This window comes from Salmo trutta, chromosome 14 (assembly GCF_901001165.1).
Source record: "Salmo trutta chromosome 14, fSalTru1.1, whole genome shotgun sequence".
Taxonomy (NCBI): Eukaryota; Metazoa; Chordata; class Actinopteri; order Salmoniformes; family Salmonidae; genus Salmo; species Salmo trutta.
The window spans coordinates 85,267,838-85,285,290 of NC_042970.1; the positions used below are offsets into that span (position 1 = coordinate 85,267,838).

Here is a 17,453-nt window from a genome sequence, read left to right on the forward strand (position 1 = left end):
GTAGGCATGGGTTAGATAGGCATTTCAGTATATCAGTCGTTTCCTTTCAAATCAGTGAAGGGAAGTGAACAAGTGCACATTTTGGGAGAAAGGAGAGAAAATTGTTACGCAGCCGTGGACAAAGTATAACCTCCACAGAATCGGTGGGCCCCCCCCGCGGGACGGTTAAGCTAATGTAGGCTAATGTGATTAGCATGAGGTTGTAAGTAACAAGAACATTTCCCAGGAAATAGACATATCTGATATCGGCAGAAAGCTTACATTCTTGTTAATCTAACTGCACTGTCCAATTTACAGTAGCTATTACAGTGAAAGAATACCATGCTATTGTTTGAGGAGAGTGCACAGTTATGAACTTGAAAATGTATTAATAAACCAATTAGGCACATTTTGAGCAGTCTTGATACAACATTTTGAACAGAAATGCAATGGTTCATTGGCTCAGTCTAAAACTGCACATACACTGCTGACATCTAAAATGACAAAATAAAAAAAAATTTTCTTTGTACACTGCTCAAAAAAATAAAGGGAACACTACAATAACACATCCTAGATCTGAATGAATGAAATCTTATCTTATCTTTTCTTTACATAGTTGAATGTGCTGACAACAAAATCACACAAAAATAATCAATGGAAATCCAATTTATCAACCCATGGAGGTCTGGATTTGGAGTCACACTCAAAATTAAAGTGGAAAACCACACTACAGGCTGATCCAACTTTGATGTAATGTCCTTAAAACAAGTCAAAATGAGGCTCAGTAGTGTGTGTGGCCTCCACGTGCCTGTATGACCTCCCTACAACGCCTGGGCATGCTCCTGATGAGGTGGCGGATGGTCTACTGAGGGATCTCCTCCCAGACCTGGACTAAAGCATCCGCCAACTCCTGGACAGTCTGTGGTGCAACGTGGCGTTGGTGGATGGAGCGAGACATGATGTCCCAGATGTGCTCAATTGGATTCAGGTCTGTGGAACGGGCGGGCCAGTCCATAGCATCAATGCCTTCCTCTTGCAGGAACTGCTGACACACTCCAGCCACATGAGGTCTAGCATTGTCTTGCATTAGGAGGAACCCAGGGCCAATCGCACCAGCATATGGTCTCACAAGGGGTCTGAGGATCTCATCTTGGTACCTAATGGCAGTCAGGCTACCTCTGGCGAGCACATGGAGGGCTGTGTGGCCCCCCAAAGAAATGCCACCCCACATCATGACTGACCCACCGCCAAACCGGTCATGCTGGAGGATGTTGCAGGCAGCAGAACGTTCTCCACTGCGTCTCCAGACTCTGTCACGTCTGTCACGTGCTCAGTGTGAACCTGCTTTCATCTGTGAAGAGCACAGGGCGCCAGTGGCGAATTTGCCAATCTTGGTGTTCTCTGGCAAATGCCAAACGTCCTGCACGGTGTTGGGCTGTAAGCACAACCCCCACCTGTGGACGTCAGGCCCTCATACCACCCTCATGGAGTCTGTTTCTGACCGTTTGAGCAGACACATGCACATTTGTGGCCTGCTGGAGGTCATTTTGCAGGGCTCTGGCAGTGCTCCTCCTGCTCCTCCTTGCACAAAGGCGGAGGTAGCGATCCTGCTGCTGGGTTGTTGCCCTCCTACGGCCTCCTCCACGTCTCCTGATGTACTGGCCTGTCTCCTGGTAGCGCCTCCATGCTCTGGACACTACGCTGACAGACACAGCAAACCGTTCTTGCCACAGCTCGCATTGATGTGCCATCCTGAATGAGCTGCACTACCTGAGCCACTTGTGTGGGTTGTAGACTCCGTCTCATGCTACCACTAGAGTGAAAGCACCGCCAGCATTCAAAAGTGACCAAACCATCAGCCAGGAAGCATAGGAATTGAGAAGTGGTCTGTGGTCACCACCTGCCGAACCACTCCTTTATTGGGGGTGTCTTGCTAATTGCCTATCATTTCCACCTGTTGTCTATTCCATTTGCACAACAGCATGTGAAATTTATTGTCAATCAGTGTTGCTTCCTAAGTGGAAAGTTTGATTTCACAGAAGTGTGATTGACTTGGAGTTACATTGTGTTGTTTAAGTGTTCCCTTTATTTTTTTGAGCAGTATATTATATTTTACCAGATCTTATATCCTTGCTTCAGGTCCTGAGCTACAGGCAGTTAGATTTGGGTATGTCATTTTAGGCGAAAATGGAAAAAAAGGGGGCTAATCCTTAAGAGGAGGTCATTGCTAGGGGGTAACATAGGTGAAAGTTGAAAGGTCGTTGCTAGGGGTTACAGTCAGGTGAACGTTGAAAGGTCGTTGCTAGGGGTTACTAGAGGTCAACTCACTTTGCGAAGCCAATGAAGTCCTCATGGTTTGTGTTGATGTAAGACAGCTCAATGTCAATCAACAGCAGCACCTGAGACAGACAGACAGGACAGACAGGTTGGGTCAAATCAAATCAAATTGTATTAGTCACATGCCCCAAATAAAACAGGTGTAGACCTTACAGTGAAATACTTACTTACGAGCCCCTAACCGACAGTGCAGTTTAAAAAAATATGGATAAGAATAAGAGATAAAAGTAACAAGTAATTAAAGAGGATCAGTAAAAAATAACAATATATACAGGGGGGTGCCGGTACAGAGTCAATGTGCGGGGGCACCGGTTAGTTGTGGTAGTATGTACATGTAGGTAGAGTTAATTAAAGTGACTATGCATAGATGACTACAGAGAGTGGCAGTGGTGAGGGGAGGGGAGGGGGGCAATGTGAATAGTCTGGGTAGCCATTTGACTAGATGTCAGCCTCTCTTTCTCCATCTCTCTCTCCATCTCACCTGGTCTCTGGTTTTGATGTCTCTCTCCATCTATCTCTATCTCACCTAGTCTCTGGTTGTGATGTCTCTCTCTCTCCATCTCTCTCACCTGGTCTCTGGTTTTGATGTCTCTCTCTCTCCATCTATCTCTCTATCTCACCTGGTCTCTGGTTTTGATGTCTCTCTCTCCATCTATCTCTCGATCTCACCTGGTCTCTGGTTTGATGTCTCTCTCTCTCGATCTCACCTGGTCTCTGGTTTTGATGTCTCTCTCTCTCCATCTCACCTGGTCTCTGGTTGTGATGTCCCTCTCTCACCTGGTCTCTGGTTTTGATGTCTCTCTCTCTCCATCTATCTCTCTCTCTATCTCACCTGGTCTCTGGTTTTGATGTCTCTCTCTCACCTGGTCTCTGGTTTTGATATCTCTCTCTCTCCATCTCTCTCACCTGGTCTCTGGTTTTGATGTCTCTCTCACCTGGTCTCTGGTTTTGATGTCTCTCTCTCTCCATCTATCTCTCTCTCTATCTCACCTGGTCTCTGGTTTTGATGTCTCTCTCTCACCTGGTCTCTGGTTTTGATATCTCTCTCTCTCTCCATCTCTCTCACCTGGTCTCTGGTTTTGATGTCCCTCTCTCACCTGGTCTCTGGTTTTGATGTCTCTCTCTCTCCATCTATCTATCTCACCTGGTCTCTGGTTTTGATGTCTCCCTCTCTCACCTGGTCTCTGGTTTTGATGTCTCTCTCTCACCTGGTCTTTGGTTTTGATGTCTCTCTCTCTGACGTAGGTTGTGACGATTCTCTCCGTCTCTTCTCTCAGTCTGGGGTAGGAGCCAAGCTGTGGACCAACACACAATTACACACACATGCATCAACACGCACACACACACACACCTCTCTCTCACTCACACACACCATCCATCCAGCCAAACAAACACACCCCTAGTGATTGACATGTGTAGGGGACAGACAGTTTAACATAGAGGGGTCATGCAGATAGGACATTGATCCTGCTTGGTAGTATATCTGGTTTAAACTAACATCAACCAGTTTTAATCAAGGAAAACCAGTTTAAACTAACACAAACTGGTTTGAGGGTAGTTTTATCTGATTTAGGAGATTTTTATCTGGTTTTAGCCAGCATGCTCACAATACTGTCATCAATATCCCACAGGTATCCCAGCATGCTCACAATACTGTCATCAATATCCCACAGGTATCCCAGCATGCTCACAATACTGTCATCAATATCCCACAGGTATCCCAAGCTGAGCACTAACACCATTGGATTGATTTAGTGAAGGAGAGTCCAACTCTGTCTGCTGGTTTTATTATCTTCTCTCAACTTGTGTCCAGTTAAGACCTCGACAACCAGGTTAGGGCAGTTCCTTAAGGCCTGGACAACCAGGTCAGGGCCGTTCCTTAAGACCTGGACAACCAGGTCAGGGCCGTTCCTTAAGACCTGGACAACCAGGTCAGGGCCGTTCCTTAAGACCTGGACAACCAGGTCAGGGCCGTTCCTTAAGACCTGGACAAACAGGTCAGGGCCGTTCCTTAAGACCTGGACAAACAGGTCAGGGCCGTTCCTTAAGACCTGGACAACCAAGTCAGGGCCGTTCCTTAAGACCTGAACAACCAGGTCAGGGCCGTTCCTTAAGACCTGGACAACCAGGTCAGTGCCGTTCCTTAAGACCTGGACAACCAGGTCAGGGCCGTTCCTTAAGACCTGGACAACCAGGTCAGGGCCGTTCCTTAAGACCTGGACAAACAGGTCAGGGCCGTTCCTTAAGACCTGGACAAACAGGTCAGGGCCGTTCCTTAAGACCTGGACAACCAGGTCAGGGCCGTTCCTTAAGACCTGGACAACCAGGTCAGGGCCGTTCCTTAAGACCTGAACAACCAGGTCAGGGCCGTTCCTTAAGACCTGGACAACCAGGTCAGGGCCGTTCCTTAAGACCTGGACAACCAGGTCAGGGCCGTTCCTTAAGACCTGGACAACCAGGTCAGGGCCGTTCCTTAAGACCTGGACAACCAGGTCAGGGCCGTTCCTAACTAATCAGTCTGAATTGATCAATCTAGTACAAGTAAGAGAGGAGTGAAAACCTGCAGACATGGAATGGGTTTGACACCTGTGATTTAGCATGTTAGCACAAGGTGAGTTAGAGAACAGAGGTGAGAGTCAGAGAGAGGATTTAAACACGCAGGAGGAACGTTCTGATTGGTCAACAGTAGGGGTTGAGTGACTGGACATGGTTGGGTAAGCATAGGAAAGGATGTGCCACACAGAATGTCTTCCCCCTGAGCTACATAGGGTGAACGATAAAGACAAAGGTTTCGGGGCTGACGTTTTAAGCTGAGATAAGGGGAGGTGAGTGTTTTGATTGGGTAATCAAGGGAGGGGTGGGGTGAAGGGAGGTTGAAGCAACAATCACTGTGAGGAAGGGGGCGGGTGTGGAATCAGAGGGAGGGGCTGTTGGATTTAGGGGCAGAGGTTGCGTTCCAGGTCGACTACATAGAGCCCCACAGTGGAGGTGTCATAATACCCATAAAACCTAGTGGTCAAACAGGGAAATGTTTCCAATTGTCTTTCCACCATTCATTTTTCCCAAAGGACATTTTTGAAACACTTAAAATAATGGCTGTGTTTTGTGTAGGCTTACCCTGGCGTGACGTTTTGATAACCATGTAAATATCTCTCGGACAAGGTGACTTTTAGCAATATATTCGGCTCTATTTACTCTCAGATTAAATAGCCAGATTCGATCTGGCTTACGTCTGCAATGTAGTCAGCCTGGAACACGGCCAATGCTTATGGGGAGGTGTGGGGGTGGGGGTAGTGACTACAGACAGCAATAATTCTACCCAGAGGGGTGAGGAAAAATTAAATCAATTGGGGAGAGTGGAGGGAGAGGAGAAGGAGGGGGTGGAGGGAGGGAGGGAGGAGGAGGTGGAGGGAGGGAGGGAGGGAGGGAGGGAGGAGGGGTGAGACTAGCAGGAGAAGTGGTAGAAACACAATTCTCTTCATTCTCTCCTTCCATCAATTTATTGGGTGCGTTCCAATCATATCTCCTTCTTCCTAAAGTGTACACTCGTTCACTACTTCCCTCAAATCTAAAAGCGTTAGATTGGTGGAGGCGTGGGGCTAGAGAGGGAGTTTCCAAGGTCATATTTCGGTCATTTCCTTGAAAGGAAGTGAACAAGTGCACTCTTTGGGAGTAAGGAGAGATAATCTGGACGCAGCCGCTGTCCCTCCTCTCTTCCCTCCCTCCTTTCCTTCCTTCCCTCCACTGTGATTCTTCTCTTTACCTTTTCGGTACACTTCTTGACGAGGGAGGTGAGCTCGGACAGGACGAGGTCAACGCATTTCAGACAGGGCTCTTTCAGCTTAATGATCTGCTTTTTCACTATGGCCTCGAAGGCTAGGTCAGGGGTGAACAGGCCTGATCTGGAGCATCGCGGGAGATGTAGTTTATCACGATAGGGCAAGAGAAGGAGGAGCCAGGGAGTGGGAGGAGTCATTGAAGTGGGGAGGTGTCCGGGAGTGGGAGGGGTCCGTGAGTGGGAGGGGTCATGGTGGGGAGGAGTCAGGGAAGTCCGGAAATGATAGACACAGATTAAGAGAGGGAGAGAGGTAGGGGAGCAGTGAAAGAGAGAAATAAAATAAAAGAGAGATAGAGGGAGAAGAACACAGAGAGAGAGAGAGAGAGAGAGATAAAAGGCATTTTGTTTAGTCAGTTAGTTCATACTGGCATCTGTTACTAAACTTTGACATCCACTAAGTCACAAGGTGTGTGTGTGTGTGTGTGTGTGTGTGTGTGTGTGTGTGTGTGTGTGTGTGTCCACACGCGTGTCAATCTGCAGTTTGTCTTCAGGGAAAACCAGAGACACGTGAGGAGAAACATAAACAGTCTCTCACACATCTAACAGCACAACACCCTGAAAACACTAGAAGACAAGCTAGCTCCACATCGCCCCCTGTGGCCAGGAGTAGCATAGCATGGCATGTCAGGCACTACAGGCTCCATGCTCCCTGGTGTGAAGTCTCTCCTAGGTACAGATCTAGGATCAGCTTCCCTTCCCCCAATTCTAACCTAACCTAATCGTTAACCATTAGTGGGGAAAATGCTAAACTGACCCCAGATCAGCTTTTAGGGTCAACTTCACCCTACACAGTACAGTACCATACAGTGCACTACTCTGGGGCCTAGGTTAGCGTGGTAGCATTAAAGGCTAGCTCTATGGCGCCCCCATGTGGGCTGAACTAGCATGACAGGGCATCACAGGCTCCATGCATCGCACCACCCTGGGGCCTAGGTTAGCATGGTAGCATTAAAGGCTAGCTCCATAGCGTCCCCATGTGGACTGGACTAGCATGACAGGGCATTACAGGCTCCGTGCAGCGAGGTACCTTATTGGTGCACTGCCGCACGGTGTTGATGAGCTCCTGGATCACCAGGTCCATACATTTCAGACAGGGCTCTTTCAGCTTAATGATCTGCTTTTTCACTATGGCCTCAAAGGCTAGGTCAGGGGTGAACAGGCCTGTTCTGGAGGGGGCACACAGACAGACACACAGACATGTAGGTAGAGGCGGACAGACAGACAGACAGACAGACAGACAGACAGACAGACAGACAGACATGTAGGTAGAGGCAGACAGACAGACAGACAGACAGACAGACAGACAGACAGACAGACAGACAGACAGACAGACAGACAGACAGACATGTAGGTGGAGACAGACAGGTAGATAGAGAGACAGACATGTGGGTAGAAACAGACAAAGGTTTCCGTTAGCCGGTAATAGCCGGCTTTGGGCCAAAAGAAATTGAAAAGCTGATAAATAAAATTGGCTCAGGCCAATTGTTTGGGAGAAGAATCATGTTTTTTAGCTTCTTCATTGATGGAAATACCAGTCGATCAAAATGTTCAACATTTAGTGGAATTAAATTGGCTCGTATACAGTATATTCGTTATGTATCTTATTTATCACACACGTACAACATACAGATACAGAGTCTTTGAGCCGAAAATCTACCAGACAGCACGAGAGCTGCTGCTACAGCATCTCAAGCAGCAAATGCACAGGCAACGAAAGGCAGGCTTCATCAGCGCATCACACACCACTATTCAAGAACTAGAAGCAGTATGCATTTTGAAAACATCTACTTAATTGTTTGAAACCTGAACGTTTTCCTACGTATAATGAGGCATGTCTTACCTTGCTTCAAAGTAGCCCAAATCAGAGCATATTATTTTATATTAACTTTATTTCATTGTCCAGTAGCCAAAGACACAACCCTGGTCATATTAACAACCCTGGTCATATTAACAACCCTGGTCATATTAACAACCCTGGTTATATTAACAACCCTGGTTATATTAACAACCCTGGTCATACTAACAACCCTGGTCATATTAACAACCCTGGTCATATTAACAACCCTGGTCATATTAACAACCCTGGTCATATTAACAACCCTGGTCATATTAACAACCCTGGTTATATTAACAACCCTGGTCATATTAACAACCCTGGTCATATTAACAACCCTGGTCATAATAACAACCCTGGTCATATTAACAACCCTGGTTATATTAACAACCCTGGTCATAATAACAACCCTGGTCATATTAACAACCCTGGTCATACTAACAACCCTGGTTATACTAACAACCCTGGTTATATTAACAACCCTGGTCATATTAACAACCCTGGTCATACTAACAACCCTGGTTATACTAACAACCCTGGTTATATTAACAACCCTGGTCATATTAACAACCCTGGTCATATTAACAACCCTGGTTGTAATAACAACCCTGGTCATAATAACAACCCTGGTCATACTAACAACCCTGGTCATACTAACAACCCTGGTCATACTAACAACCCTGGTCATATTAACAACCCTGGTCATATTAACAACCCTGGTCATATTAACAACCCTGGTCATACTAACAACCCTGGTCATACTAACAACCCTGGTCATATTAACAACCCTGGTCATAATAACAACCCTGGTCATACTAACAACCCTGGTCATATTAACAACCCTGGTCATATTAACAACCCTGGTCATATTAACAACCCTGGTTGTAATAACAACCCTGGTCATAATAACAACCCTGGTCATACTAACAACCCTGGTCATACTAACAACCCTGGTCATACTAACAACCCTGGTCATATTAACAACCCTGGTCATATTAACAACCCTGGTCATATTAACAACCCTGGTCATACTAACAACCCTGGTCATACTAACAACCCTGGTCATATTAACAACCCTGGTCATAATAACAACCCTGGTCATACTAACAACCCTGGTCATATTAACAACCCTGGTTATATTAACAACCCTGGTCATAATAACAACCCTGGTCATACTAACAACCCATGCTAGTTGGTGTATATTACATCTCCCCTCTTTCTACATTTCTAACAGATATTGTCTGTTTTTTGACAACGGCGTGTTCCCGCTAATTGCATTATGGAACAAACATTTGAGTGTAGCCTACTGCCTTCTGCACATTGCTGTACTTATAATGTGAAGAAATAATAGTTTATCAACATTTTAAGCTAAATGTTCTGATCTGTTGCATCAGGCATTTTATATGTTTAATGTAGCCTGGTCCTACTGGATGAATTTGGGATCTATCTTCCCATAACTGTCCCAGAGTCTGTTTGGAATAGGCTATTTCTTTCTCCACAAGCTGACCAATAGAATATGTAAATGTTTCTACTATGGGGGACAGTAGATTGACATAAGCTGGTGGTGTTGCTGTTTACTGCTCATCTTGTTGCCTGAGGAAAAGTCCATGTGGACAGTTATTCTAACATGTTCAAAGTGCACATCAGAATAAGGTACGAAGGACAGCACATCATTGCATCCTCGACTTGCATGTTCAAGTTCATATGAATTACCATGAGCACCACTGTTGAGTTCATATGAATTACCATGAACACCACTGTTCAGTTCATATGAATTACCATGAACACCACTGTTCAATTCATATGAATTACCATGAACACCACTGTTGAGTTCATATGAATTACCATGAACACCACTGTTCAATTCATATGAATTACCATGAACACCACTGTTCAGTTCATATGAATTACGATGAACACCACTGTTCAGTTCATATGAATTACCATGAACACCACTGTGAGTTCATATGAATTACCATGAGCACCACTGTTCAGTTCATATGAATTACGATGAACACCACTGTTCAGTTCATATGAATTACCATGAGCACCACTGTTGAGTTCATATGAATTACCATGAACACCACTGCTCAGTTCATATGAATTACCATGAACACCACTGTTCAATTCATATGAATTACCATGAACACCACTGTTCAATTCATATGAATTACCATGAACACCACTGTTGAGTTCATACAAATTACCATGAACACCACTGTTGAGTTCATATGAATTACCATGAACACCACTGTTCAGTTCATACAAATTACCATGAACACCACTGTTCAGTTCATATGAATTACCATGAACACCACTGTTCAGTTCATATGAATTACCATGAACACCACTGTTCAGTTCATATGAATTACCATGAACACCACTGTTCAGTTCATATGAATTACCATGAACACCACTGTTAAGTTCATATGAATTACGAGGAACACCACTGTTCAGTTCATATGAATTACCATGAACACCACTGTGAGTTCATATGAATTACCATGAACACCACTGTTCAGTTCATATGAATTACCATGAACACCACTGTTCAGTTCATATGAATTACCATGAACACCACTGTTCAGTTCATATGAATTACCATGAACACCACTGTTCAGTTCATATGAATTACCATGAACACCACTGTTCAGTTCATATGAATTACCATGAACACCACTGTTGAGTTCATATGAATTACCATGAACACCACTGTTCAGTTCATATGAATTACCATGAACACCACTGTTCAGTTCATATGAATTACCATGAACACCACTGTTCAGTTCATATGAATTACCATGAACACCACTGTTCAGTTCATATGAATTACCATGAACACCACTGTTCAGTTCATATGAATTACCATGAACACCACTGTTCAGTTCATATGAATTACCATGAACACCACTGTTCAGTTCATATGAATTACCATGAATACAACTGTTCAGTTCATATGAATTACCATGAACACCACTGTTGAGTTCATATGAATTACCATGAACACCACTGTTCAGTTCATATGAATTACCATGAGCACCGTGGTGGACACCCTAATCAGGTTATGCACCCAATACATATGGGTCCGGTACATTTATTAAATGTCCGGTAAATTGAAATGCTTCCGGTCAAATGTCCGGCAACCCTGAGACAGACAGACATGTAGGTAGAGATAGACAGACAGACAGACATGTAGGTAGAGATAGACAGACAGACATGTAGGTAGACATAGACAGACAGACAGACAGACAGACAGACAGACAGACAGACAGACAGACAGACAGACAGACAGACAGACAGACAGACAGACAGACAGACATGTAGGTAGAAATAGACAGACAGACATGTAGGTAGAGATAGACAGACAGACATGTAGGGAGAGATAGACAGACAGACATGTAGGTAGAGATAGACAGACAGACATGAAGGTAGACATAGACAGACAGACAGACATGTAGGTAGAGATAGACAGACAGACATGTAGGTAGACATAGACAGACAGACATGTAAGTAGAGATAGACAGACAGACAGACATGTAGGTAGAGATAGACAGACATGTAGGTAGAAATAGACAGACAGACATGTAGGTAGAAATAGACAGACAGACAGACATGTAGGTAGAGATAGACAGACAGACAGACAGACATGTAGGTAGAGATAGACAGACAGACATGTAGGTAGAGATAGACAGACAGACAGACATGTAGGTAGACAGACAGACAGACATGTAGGTAGAAATAGACAGACAGACATGTAGGTAGACATAGACAGACAGACAGACAGACATGTAGGTAGAAATAGACAGACAGACATGTAGGTAGAGATAGACAGACAGACATGTAGGTAGAGATAGACAGACAGACATGTAGGTAGAGATAGACAGACAGACAGACATGTAGGTAGAAATAGACAGACAGACATGTAGGTAGAGATAGACAGACATGTAGGTAGAAATAGACAGACAGACAGACATGTAGGTAGAGATAGACAGACAGACAGACATGTAGGTAGAAATAGACAGACAGACATGTAGGTAGACATAGACAGACAGACATGTAGGTAGAGATAGACAGACAGACAGACAGACATGTAGGTAGAGATAGACAGACAGACAGACATGTAGGTAGAGATAGACAGACAAACATGTAGGCAGAGACAGACAGACAGACAGACATGTAGGTAGAGATAGACAGACAGACATGTAGGTAGAGATAGACAGACAGACAGACAGACAGACATGTAGGTAGAGACAGACAGACAGACAGACATGTAGGTAGAAATAGACAGACAGACATGTAGGTAGAGATAGACAGACAAACATGTAGGCAGAGACAGACAGACAGACAGACATGTAGGTAGAGACAGTCAGACATGTAGGTAGAGACAGACAGACATGTAGGTAGAGATAGACAAACAGACATGTAGGTAGAGATAGACAGACAGACATGTAGGTAGAGATAGACAGACAAACATGTAGGCAGAGACAGACAGACAGACAGACAGACAGACAGACAGACAGACATGTAGGTAGAGACAGACAGACATACATGCAGGTAAAGACAGACAGACAGACATGCAGGTAAAGACAGACAGACATATGCAGGTAAAGACAGACAGACATGTAGGTAGAGATAGACAGACAAACATGTAGGTAGAGACAGACAGACAGACAGACAGACAGACAGACAGACATGTAGGTACAGACAGACAGACAGACAGACAGACAGACAGACAGACAGGTAGGTAGGTAGGTAGGTAGGTAGGTAGGTAGGTTGGTAGATAGATAGATAGATAGATAGATAGATAGATAGATACAGACAGGTAGACAGACAGACAGACAAGTAGATAGAGACAGACAGGTAGATAGCTGTCTGTCTGTACTTGCCTCACTCCGTGGATGTTCTTGATGGCATAACTGATCTCTCTCCTCAACTCCTTCTCATCAAACTCCATCTGAGCACAAACACACAGACGGGAAATCAGTGTGTGTGTGTGTGTGTGTGTGTGTGTATGTGTGTGTGTGTGTGTTTGTGTGTTTGTTTGTTTAACTAGGTACCAGAAGTCCTCACATGGAAAACAAGGACCATTCTGACAAGTGGGGACATTTCACCAATCCACACAAGAAAAAATACAATTTTAAGCTGAGCAGTTCGGTTTAGGTTTAAGAGCGTTTCTGTTTATGCTGGTATCAAACCTTGGGTTGCACGGGCCTGCTGCATCTTTATGCCCTGTTTCTATATCGTACATCAGACAGGTCTGGAGAGGGTGGGAGAACATGAAAGGCCGAGAGCTCCGAGGGGTCACCCATCACAGTTCAACAACAGGAGGAAGACAATTATTGATAAAGTGCTGAGGGTAAAAAGGTTTAACTTTATAAAGTATATAATAAAATCATAATAAAACATGCAAACTGGATCAATTAAATAAATAAATAATTAAATAAGTACATCATTGTAAATCCCCTCAAGGGATGAAGGGAAAGTGCTTGATATAATAAAATTCAACATAAAATATAAAAAAGACAAGATTGAGCAAATAAATACATGATTTTGTATTGAACTTCCTCCTGGTGTCGCTGTCCCCTCCAGCTCTCTTAATTAGGCCCTCACTAACTCCCACTGTCAATGCTTTATCCTACTCTTTACCATTCATACCAAGTGGCCCCCACTAACTCCCACTGTCAATGCTTTATCCTACTCTTTACCAAGTGGAGCCAAGTTCTTAAGTTTTGATATCCACCTGATATTTTGATTGGGAATACATTTTTGGGTCCTCACAAGGATAGTAAAACAACGTGTGTGTGTGTGTGTGTGTGTGTGTACCTTGACCAGTTCGAAGGGGAATCTCTCGTGGAAGATCCTGTTGATTCTCGCTCCTCCAGAGAGCTCCACAGTATCCACCTGATCACCTGATCCCGCAATACGCTTCTCAACGTCTACACCAAACTGCTGAATCATCCTACACACACACACACACACATGTACACACACACACACACACGTACACACACATGTACACACACACACACACACACACACACACACACACACACACACACACACACACACACACACACACACACACAGTCATATTACAAAAGTACTGACAGTATGTGTGTGTGTGTGTGTGTGTGTGTGTGTGTGTGTGTGTGTGTGTGTGTGTGTGTGTGTGTGTGTGTGTGTGTGTGTTTATATACTGACTGCAGTAGGGCCTTGATCTTGCGTGTTGGGTCGTCTGGTTTAAAGTTCTTGTATTCCTCCACCTCTTTCTCCAGAGATAGAAGCTGGCTCTGGAGTTTACTACGTAACCCTGGCAACATGTCCCGGATGTGGTTGGTCAGTTGCTGGAGGGGGAGGACGGGAGAGGGGGGAGAGAGTTGAAATGGGTATGTGGTGACAAAAAGATGAATGAGAGATTGTAAATACAACCCATATTTATGTTTATTTATTTTCCCTTTTGTACTTTAACTATTTGCACATAATATGACATTTGTAATGTCTTTATTATTTTGTAACTTTTGTGAGTGTAATGTTTACTGTTCATTTTTATTGTTTATTTCACTTTTGTTTATTATATTGTTCACTTGCTTTGGCAATGTAAACATATGTTTCCCATGCCAATAAAACCCTCAAAATGAAATGAAATTGAATTTATAGATAGAGAGAGATACACGGAGAGAGAGATAGAAACAGGGAGAAAGACAGAGAGAGACACACAGAGAGAGCGAGAGATACACAGAGACACACACAGAGAGAGAGAGAGAGAGATACACAGAGAGAGAGAGATACACAGAGAGAGAGAGAGATACAGAGAGAGAGAGGTGCAGAGAGAGAGAGGTGCAGAGAGAGAGAGAGAGAGAGAGAGAGGTGCAGAGAGAGAGAGAGAGAGAGAGAGAGAGAGAGAGAGAGAGAGAGAGGTGCAGAGAGAGAGAGAGAGAGAGAGAGATGCAGAGAGAGAGAGAGAGAGAGGTGCAGAGAGAGAGAGAGAGAGAGAGGTGCAGAGAGAGAGAGAGAGAGAGAGAGAGAGAGAGGTGCAGAGAGAGATACAGAGAGGTGCTGAGTGATTAAAGGGAAATGTAAACAGAATTCTCCAGCACCTCCCCAACATCACCATATGTGAAAATGGTGCATTTCTGTTTTGTAGTAAAAAATATAGAGGAAGATAAGTGTTTCCGATGACATCATCAACCAATTAGTAAACAATTACTAGGCAATGCCTAATCATAATTGGCTAAAATCTTATGATGCACACGATGATGTCATTGGAATCACTTACCAACCTCACTCTTGTTTACTACAAAACAGAAATGCTCCATTTTCACATGTTGGGGAGGTGCTGGAGATGAGGAACGTTGAAATGTTCCTTTAAACAACTAATTGACTGAGGTCGGTTCAATTACATGAATTCCATTTGTTTTTTTGTGAGCCCAACGCTCTGTTTCTCTAGAGAGAAATCAAATCATTCACCAAAGAAATCAAGTTAAGAAGTATATGGGACACTGGGCTGAAGGGAGTTTCATTTCATTAAGCAAATATTCAATCTAGTTCAGCGCAGAAATGTGGTAACTAACAACAATGACCATAATCCATTGCGCCTGTTTTTTCCAGTTCAGACAGAGACGGGACAGAGAGGAAGAGGTAGAATGAGAGGTTTCACTCTCGACAAAATCTCTCCAAAATAAGCCCAATGGTCCTACGGGCTTATTTGGACCTACAGTAAGCTTGGTGCCTGCCTTCCCGCCTTTGAGACAACGACTCCCATTGTTAGAGCGGAGACATGAGCATCTCATCATTATATACAGATCTCTGGAAGGATACACTTTTATCCTGCTACGTTGGAATGGAAACACACATACCACATGACAGAGGAATGTACACAACACAACCACATGACAGAGGAATGTACACAACACAACCACATGACAGAGGAATGTACACAACACAACCACATGACAGAGGAATGTACACAACACAACCACATGAGAAAGGGACAGAGACAGTTTGTGAAAGTATGTCTTATCTACTTTGAAGAAAGAACTAGTAAAATGATTTGGTCAGACAGCTCTGCAGCATACTTACATACTCAATAGGATGACTAAAGACAGTACAGTATGGGGAACTATCTCAATAGGATGACTAAAGACAGTACAGTATGGGGAACTATCTCAATAGGATGACTAAAGACAGTACAGTATGGGGAACTATCTCAATAGGATGACTAAAGACAGTACAGTATGGGGAACTATCTCAATAGGATGACTAAAGACAGTACAGTATGGGGAACTATCTCAATAGGATGACTAAAGACAGTACAGTATGGGGAACTATCTCAATAGGATGACTAAAGACAGTATCAGTATGGGGAACTATCTCAATAGGATGACTAAAGACAGTACAGTATGGGGAACTATCTCAATAGGATGACTAAAGACAGTACAGTATGGGGAACTATCTCAATAGGATGACTAAAGACAGTACAGTATGGGGAACTATCTTCAATAGGATGACTAAAGACAGTACAGTAATGGGGAACTATCTCAATAGGATGACTAAAGACAGTACAGTATGGGGAACTATCTCAATAGGATGACTAAAGACAGTACAGTATGGGGAACTATCTCAATAGGATGACTAAAGACAGTACAGTATGGGGAACTATCTCAATAGGATGACTAAAGACAGTACAGTATGGGGAACTATCTCAATAGGATGACTAAAGACAGTACAGTATGGGGAACTATCTCAATAGGATGACTAAAGACAGTACAGTATGGGGAACTATCTCAATAGGATGACTAAAGACAGTACAGTATGGGGAACTATCTCAATAGGATGACTAAAGACAGTAAGTATGGGGAACTATCTCAATAGGATGACTAAAGACAGTACAGTATGGGGAACTATCTCAATAGGATGACTAAGACAGTACAGTATGGGGAACTATCTCAATAGGATGACTAAAGACAGTACAGTATGGGGAACTATCTCAATAGGATGACTAAAAGAACAGTACAGTATGGGAACTATCTCAATAGGATGACTAAGACAGTACAGTATGGGGAACTATCTCAATAGGATGACTAAAGACAGTACAGTATGGGGAACTATCTCAATAGGATGACTAAAGACAGTACAGTATGGGGAACTATCTCAATAGGATGACTAAAGACAGTACAGTATGGGGAACTATCTCAATAGGATGACTAAAGACAGTACAGTATGGGGAACACAGAGATGACTTCAAGGAATGAAATATAATAGTAATATACACAACTGAAATATTTTATTATTTCATAGTAATTTCCTATTTTTCTATTGATGTATACCCAGTGTGGACCTGACAGAGACAATGGAATATGTTTCATGTTTTGAATATTCACTATTTTTGGCTTTGGAATTTCCATTAAAAAGCTTTATTTATTTTTTAACCTGTGATTTAAAAAAAAATACACTCGAACTGAACCA

General features: G+C 43.6%; 1 protein-coding gene across 1 annotated transcript in view; it reads right to left on the reverse strand.

The window, feature by feature from the left end:
* LOC115147765 (dynamin-2-like) overlaps nt 1-17,453 on the reverse strand; it is a 55,510-nt gene that overhangs the window by 17,258 nt on the left and 20,799 nt on the right. Inside the window, exons 2-6 of the mRNA XM_029690058.1 lie at nt 13,812-13,947; nt 12,875-12,942; nt 6,080-6,218; nt 3,525-3,611; nt 2,308-2,378 (exon numbers count right to left, since the gene is read on the reverse strand). Of these exons, the coding sequence (XP_029545918.1) occupies nt 2,308-2,378; nt 3,525-3,611; nt 6,080-6,218; nt 12,875-12,942; nt 13,812-13,946 (500 nt within the window). The 5' untranslated portion in view covers nt 13,947. The remainder of the gene's footprint in view (nt 1-2,307; nt 2,379-3,524; nt 3,612-6,079; nt 6,219-12,874; nt 12,943-13,811; nt 13,948-17,453) is intronic.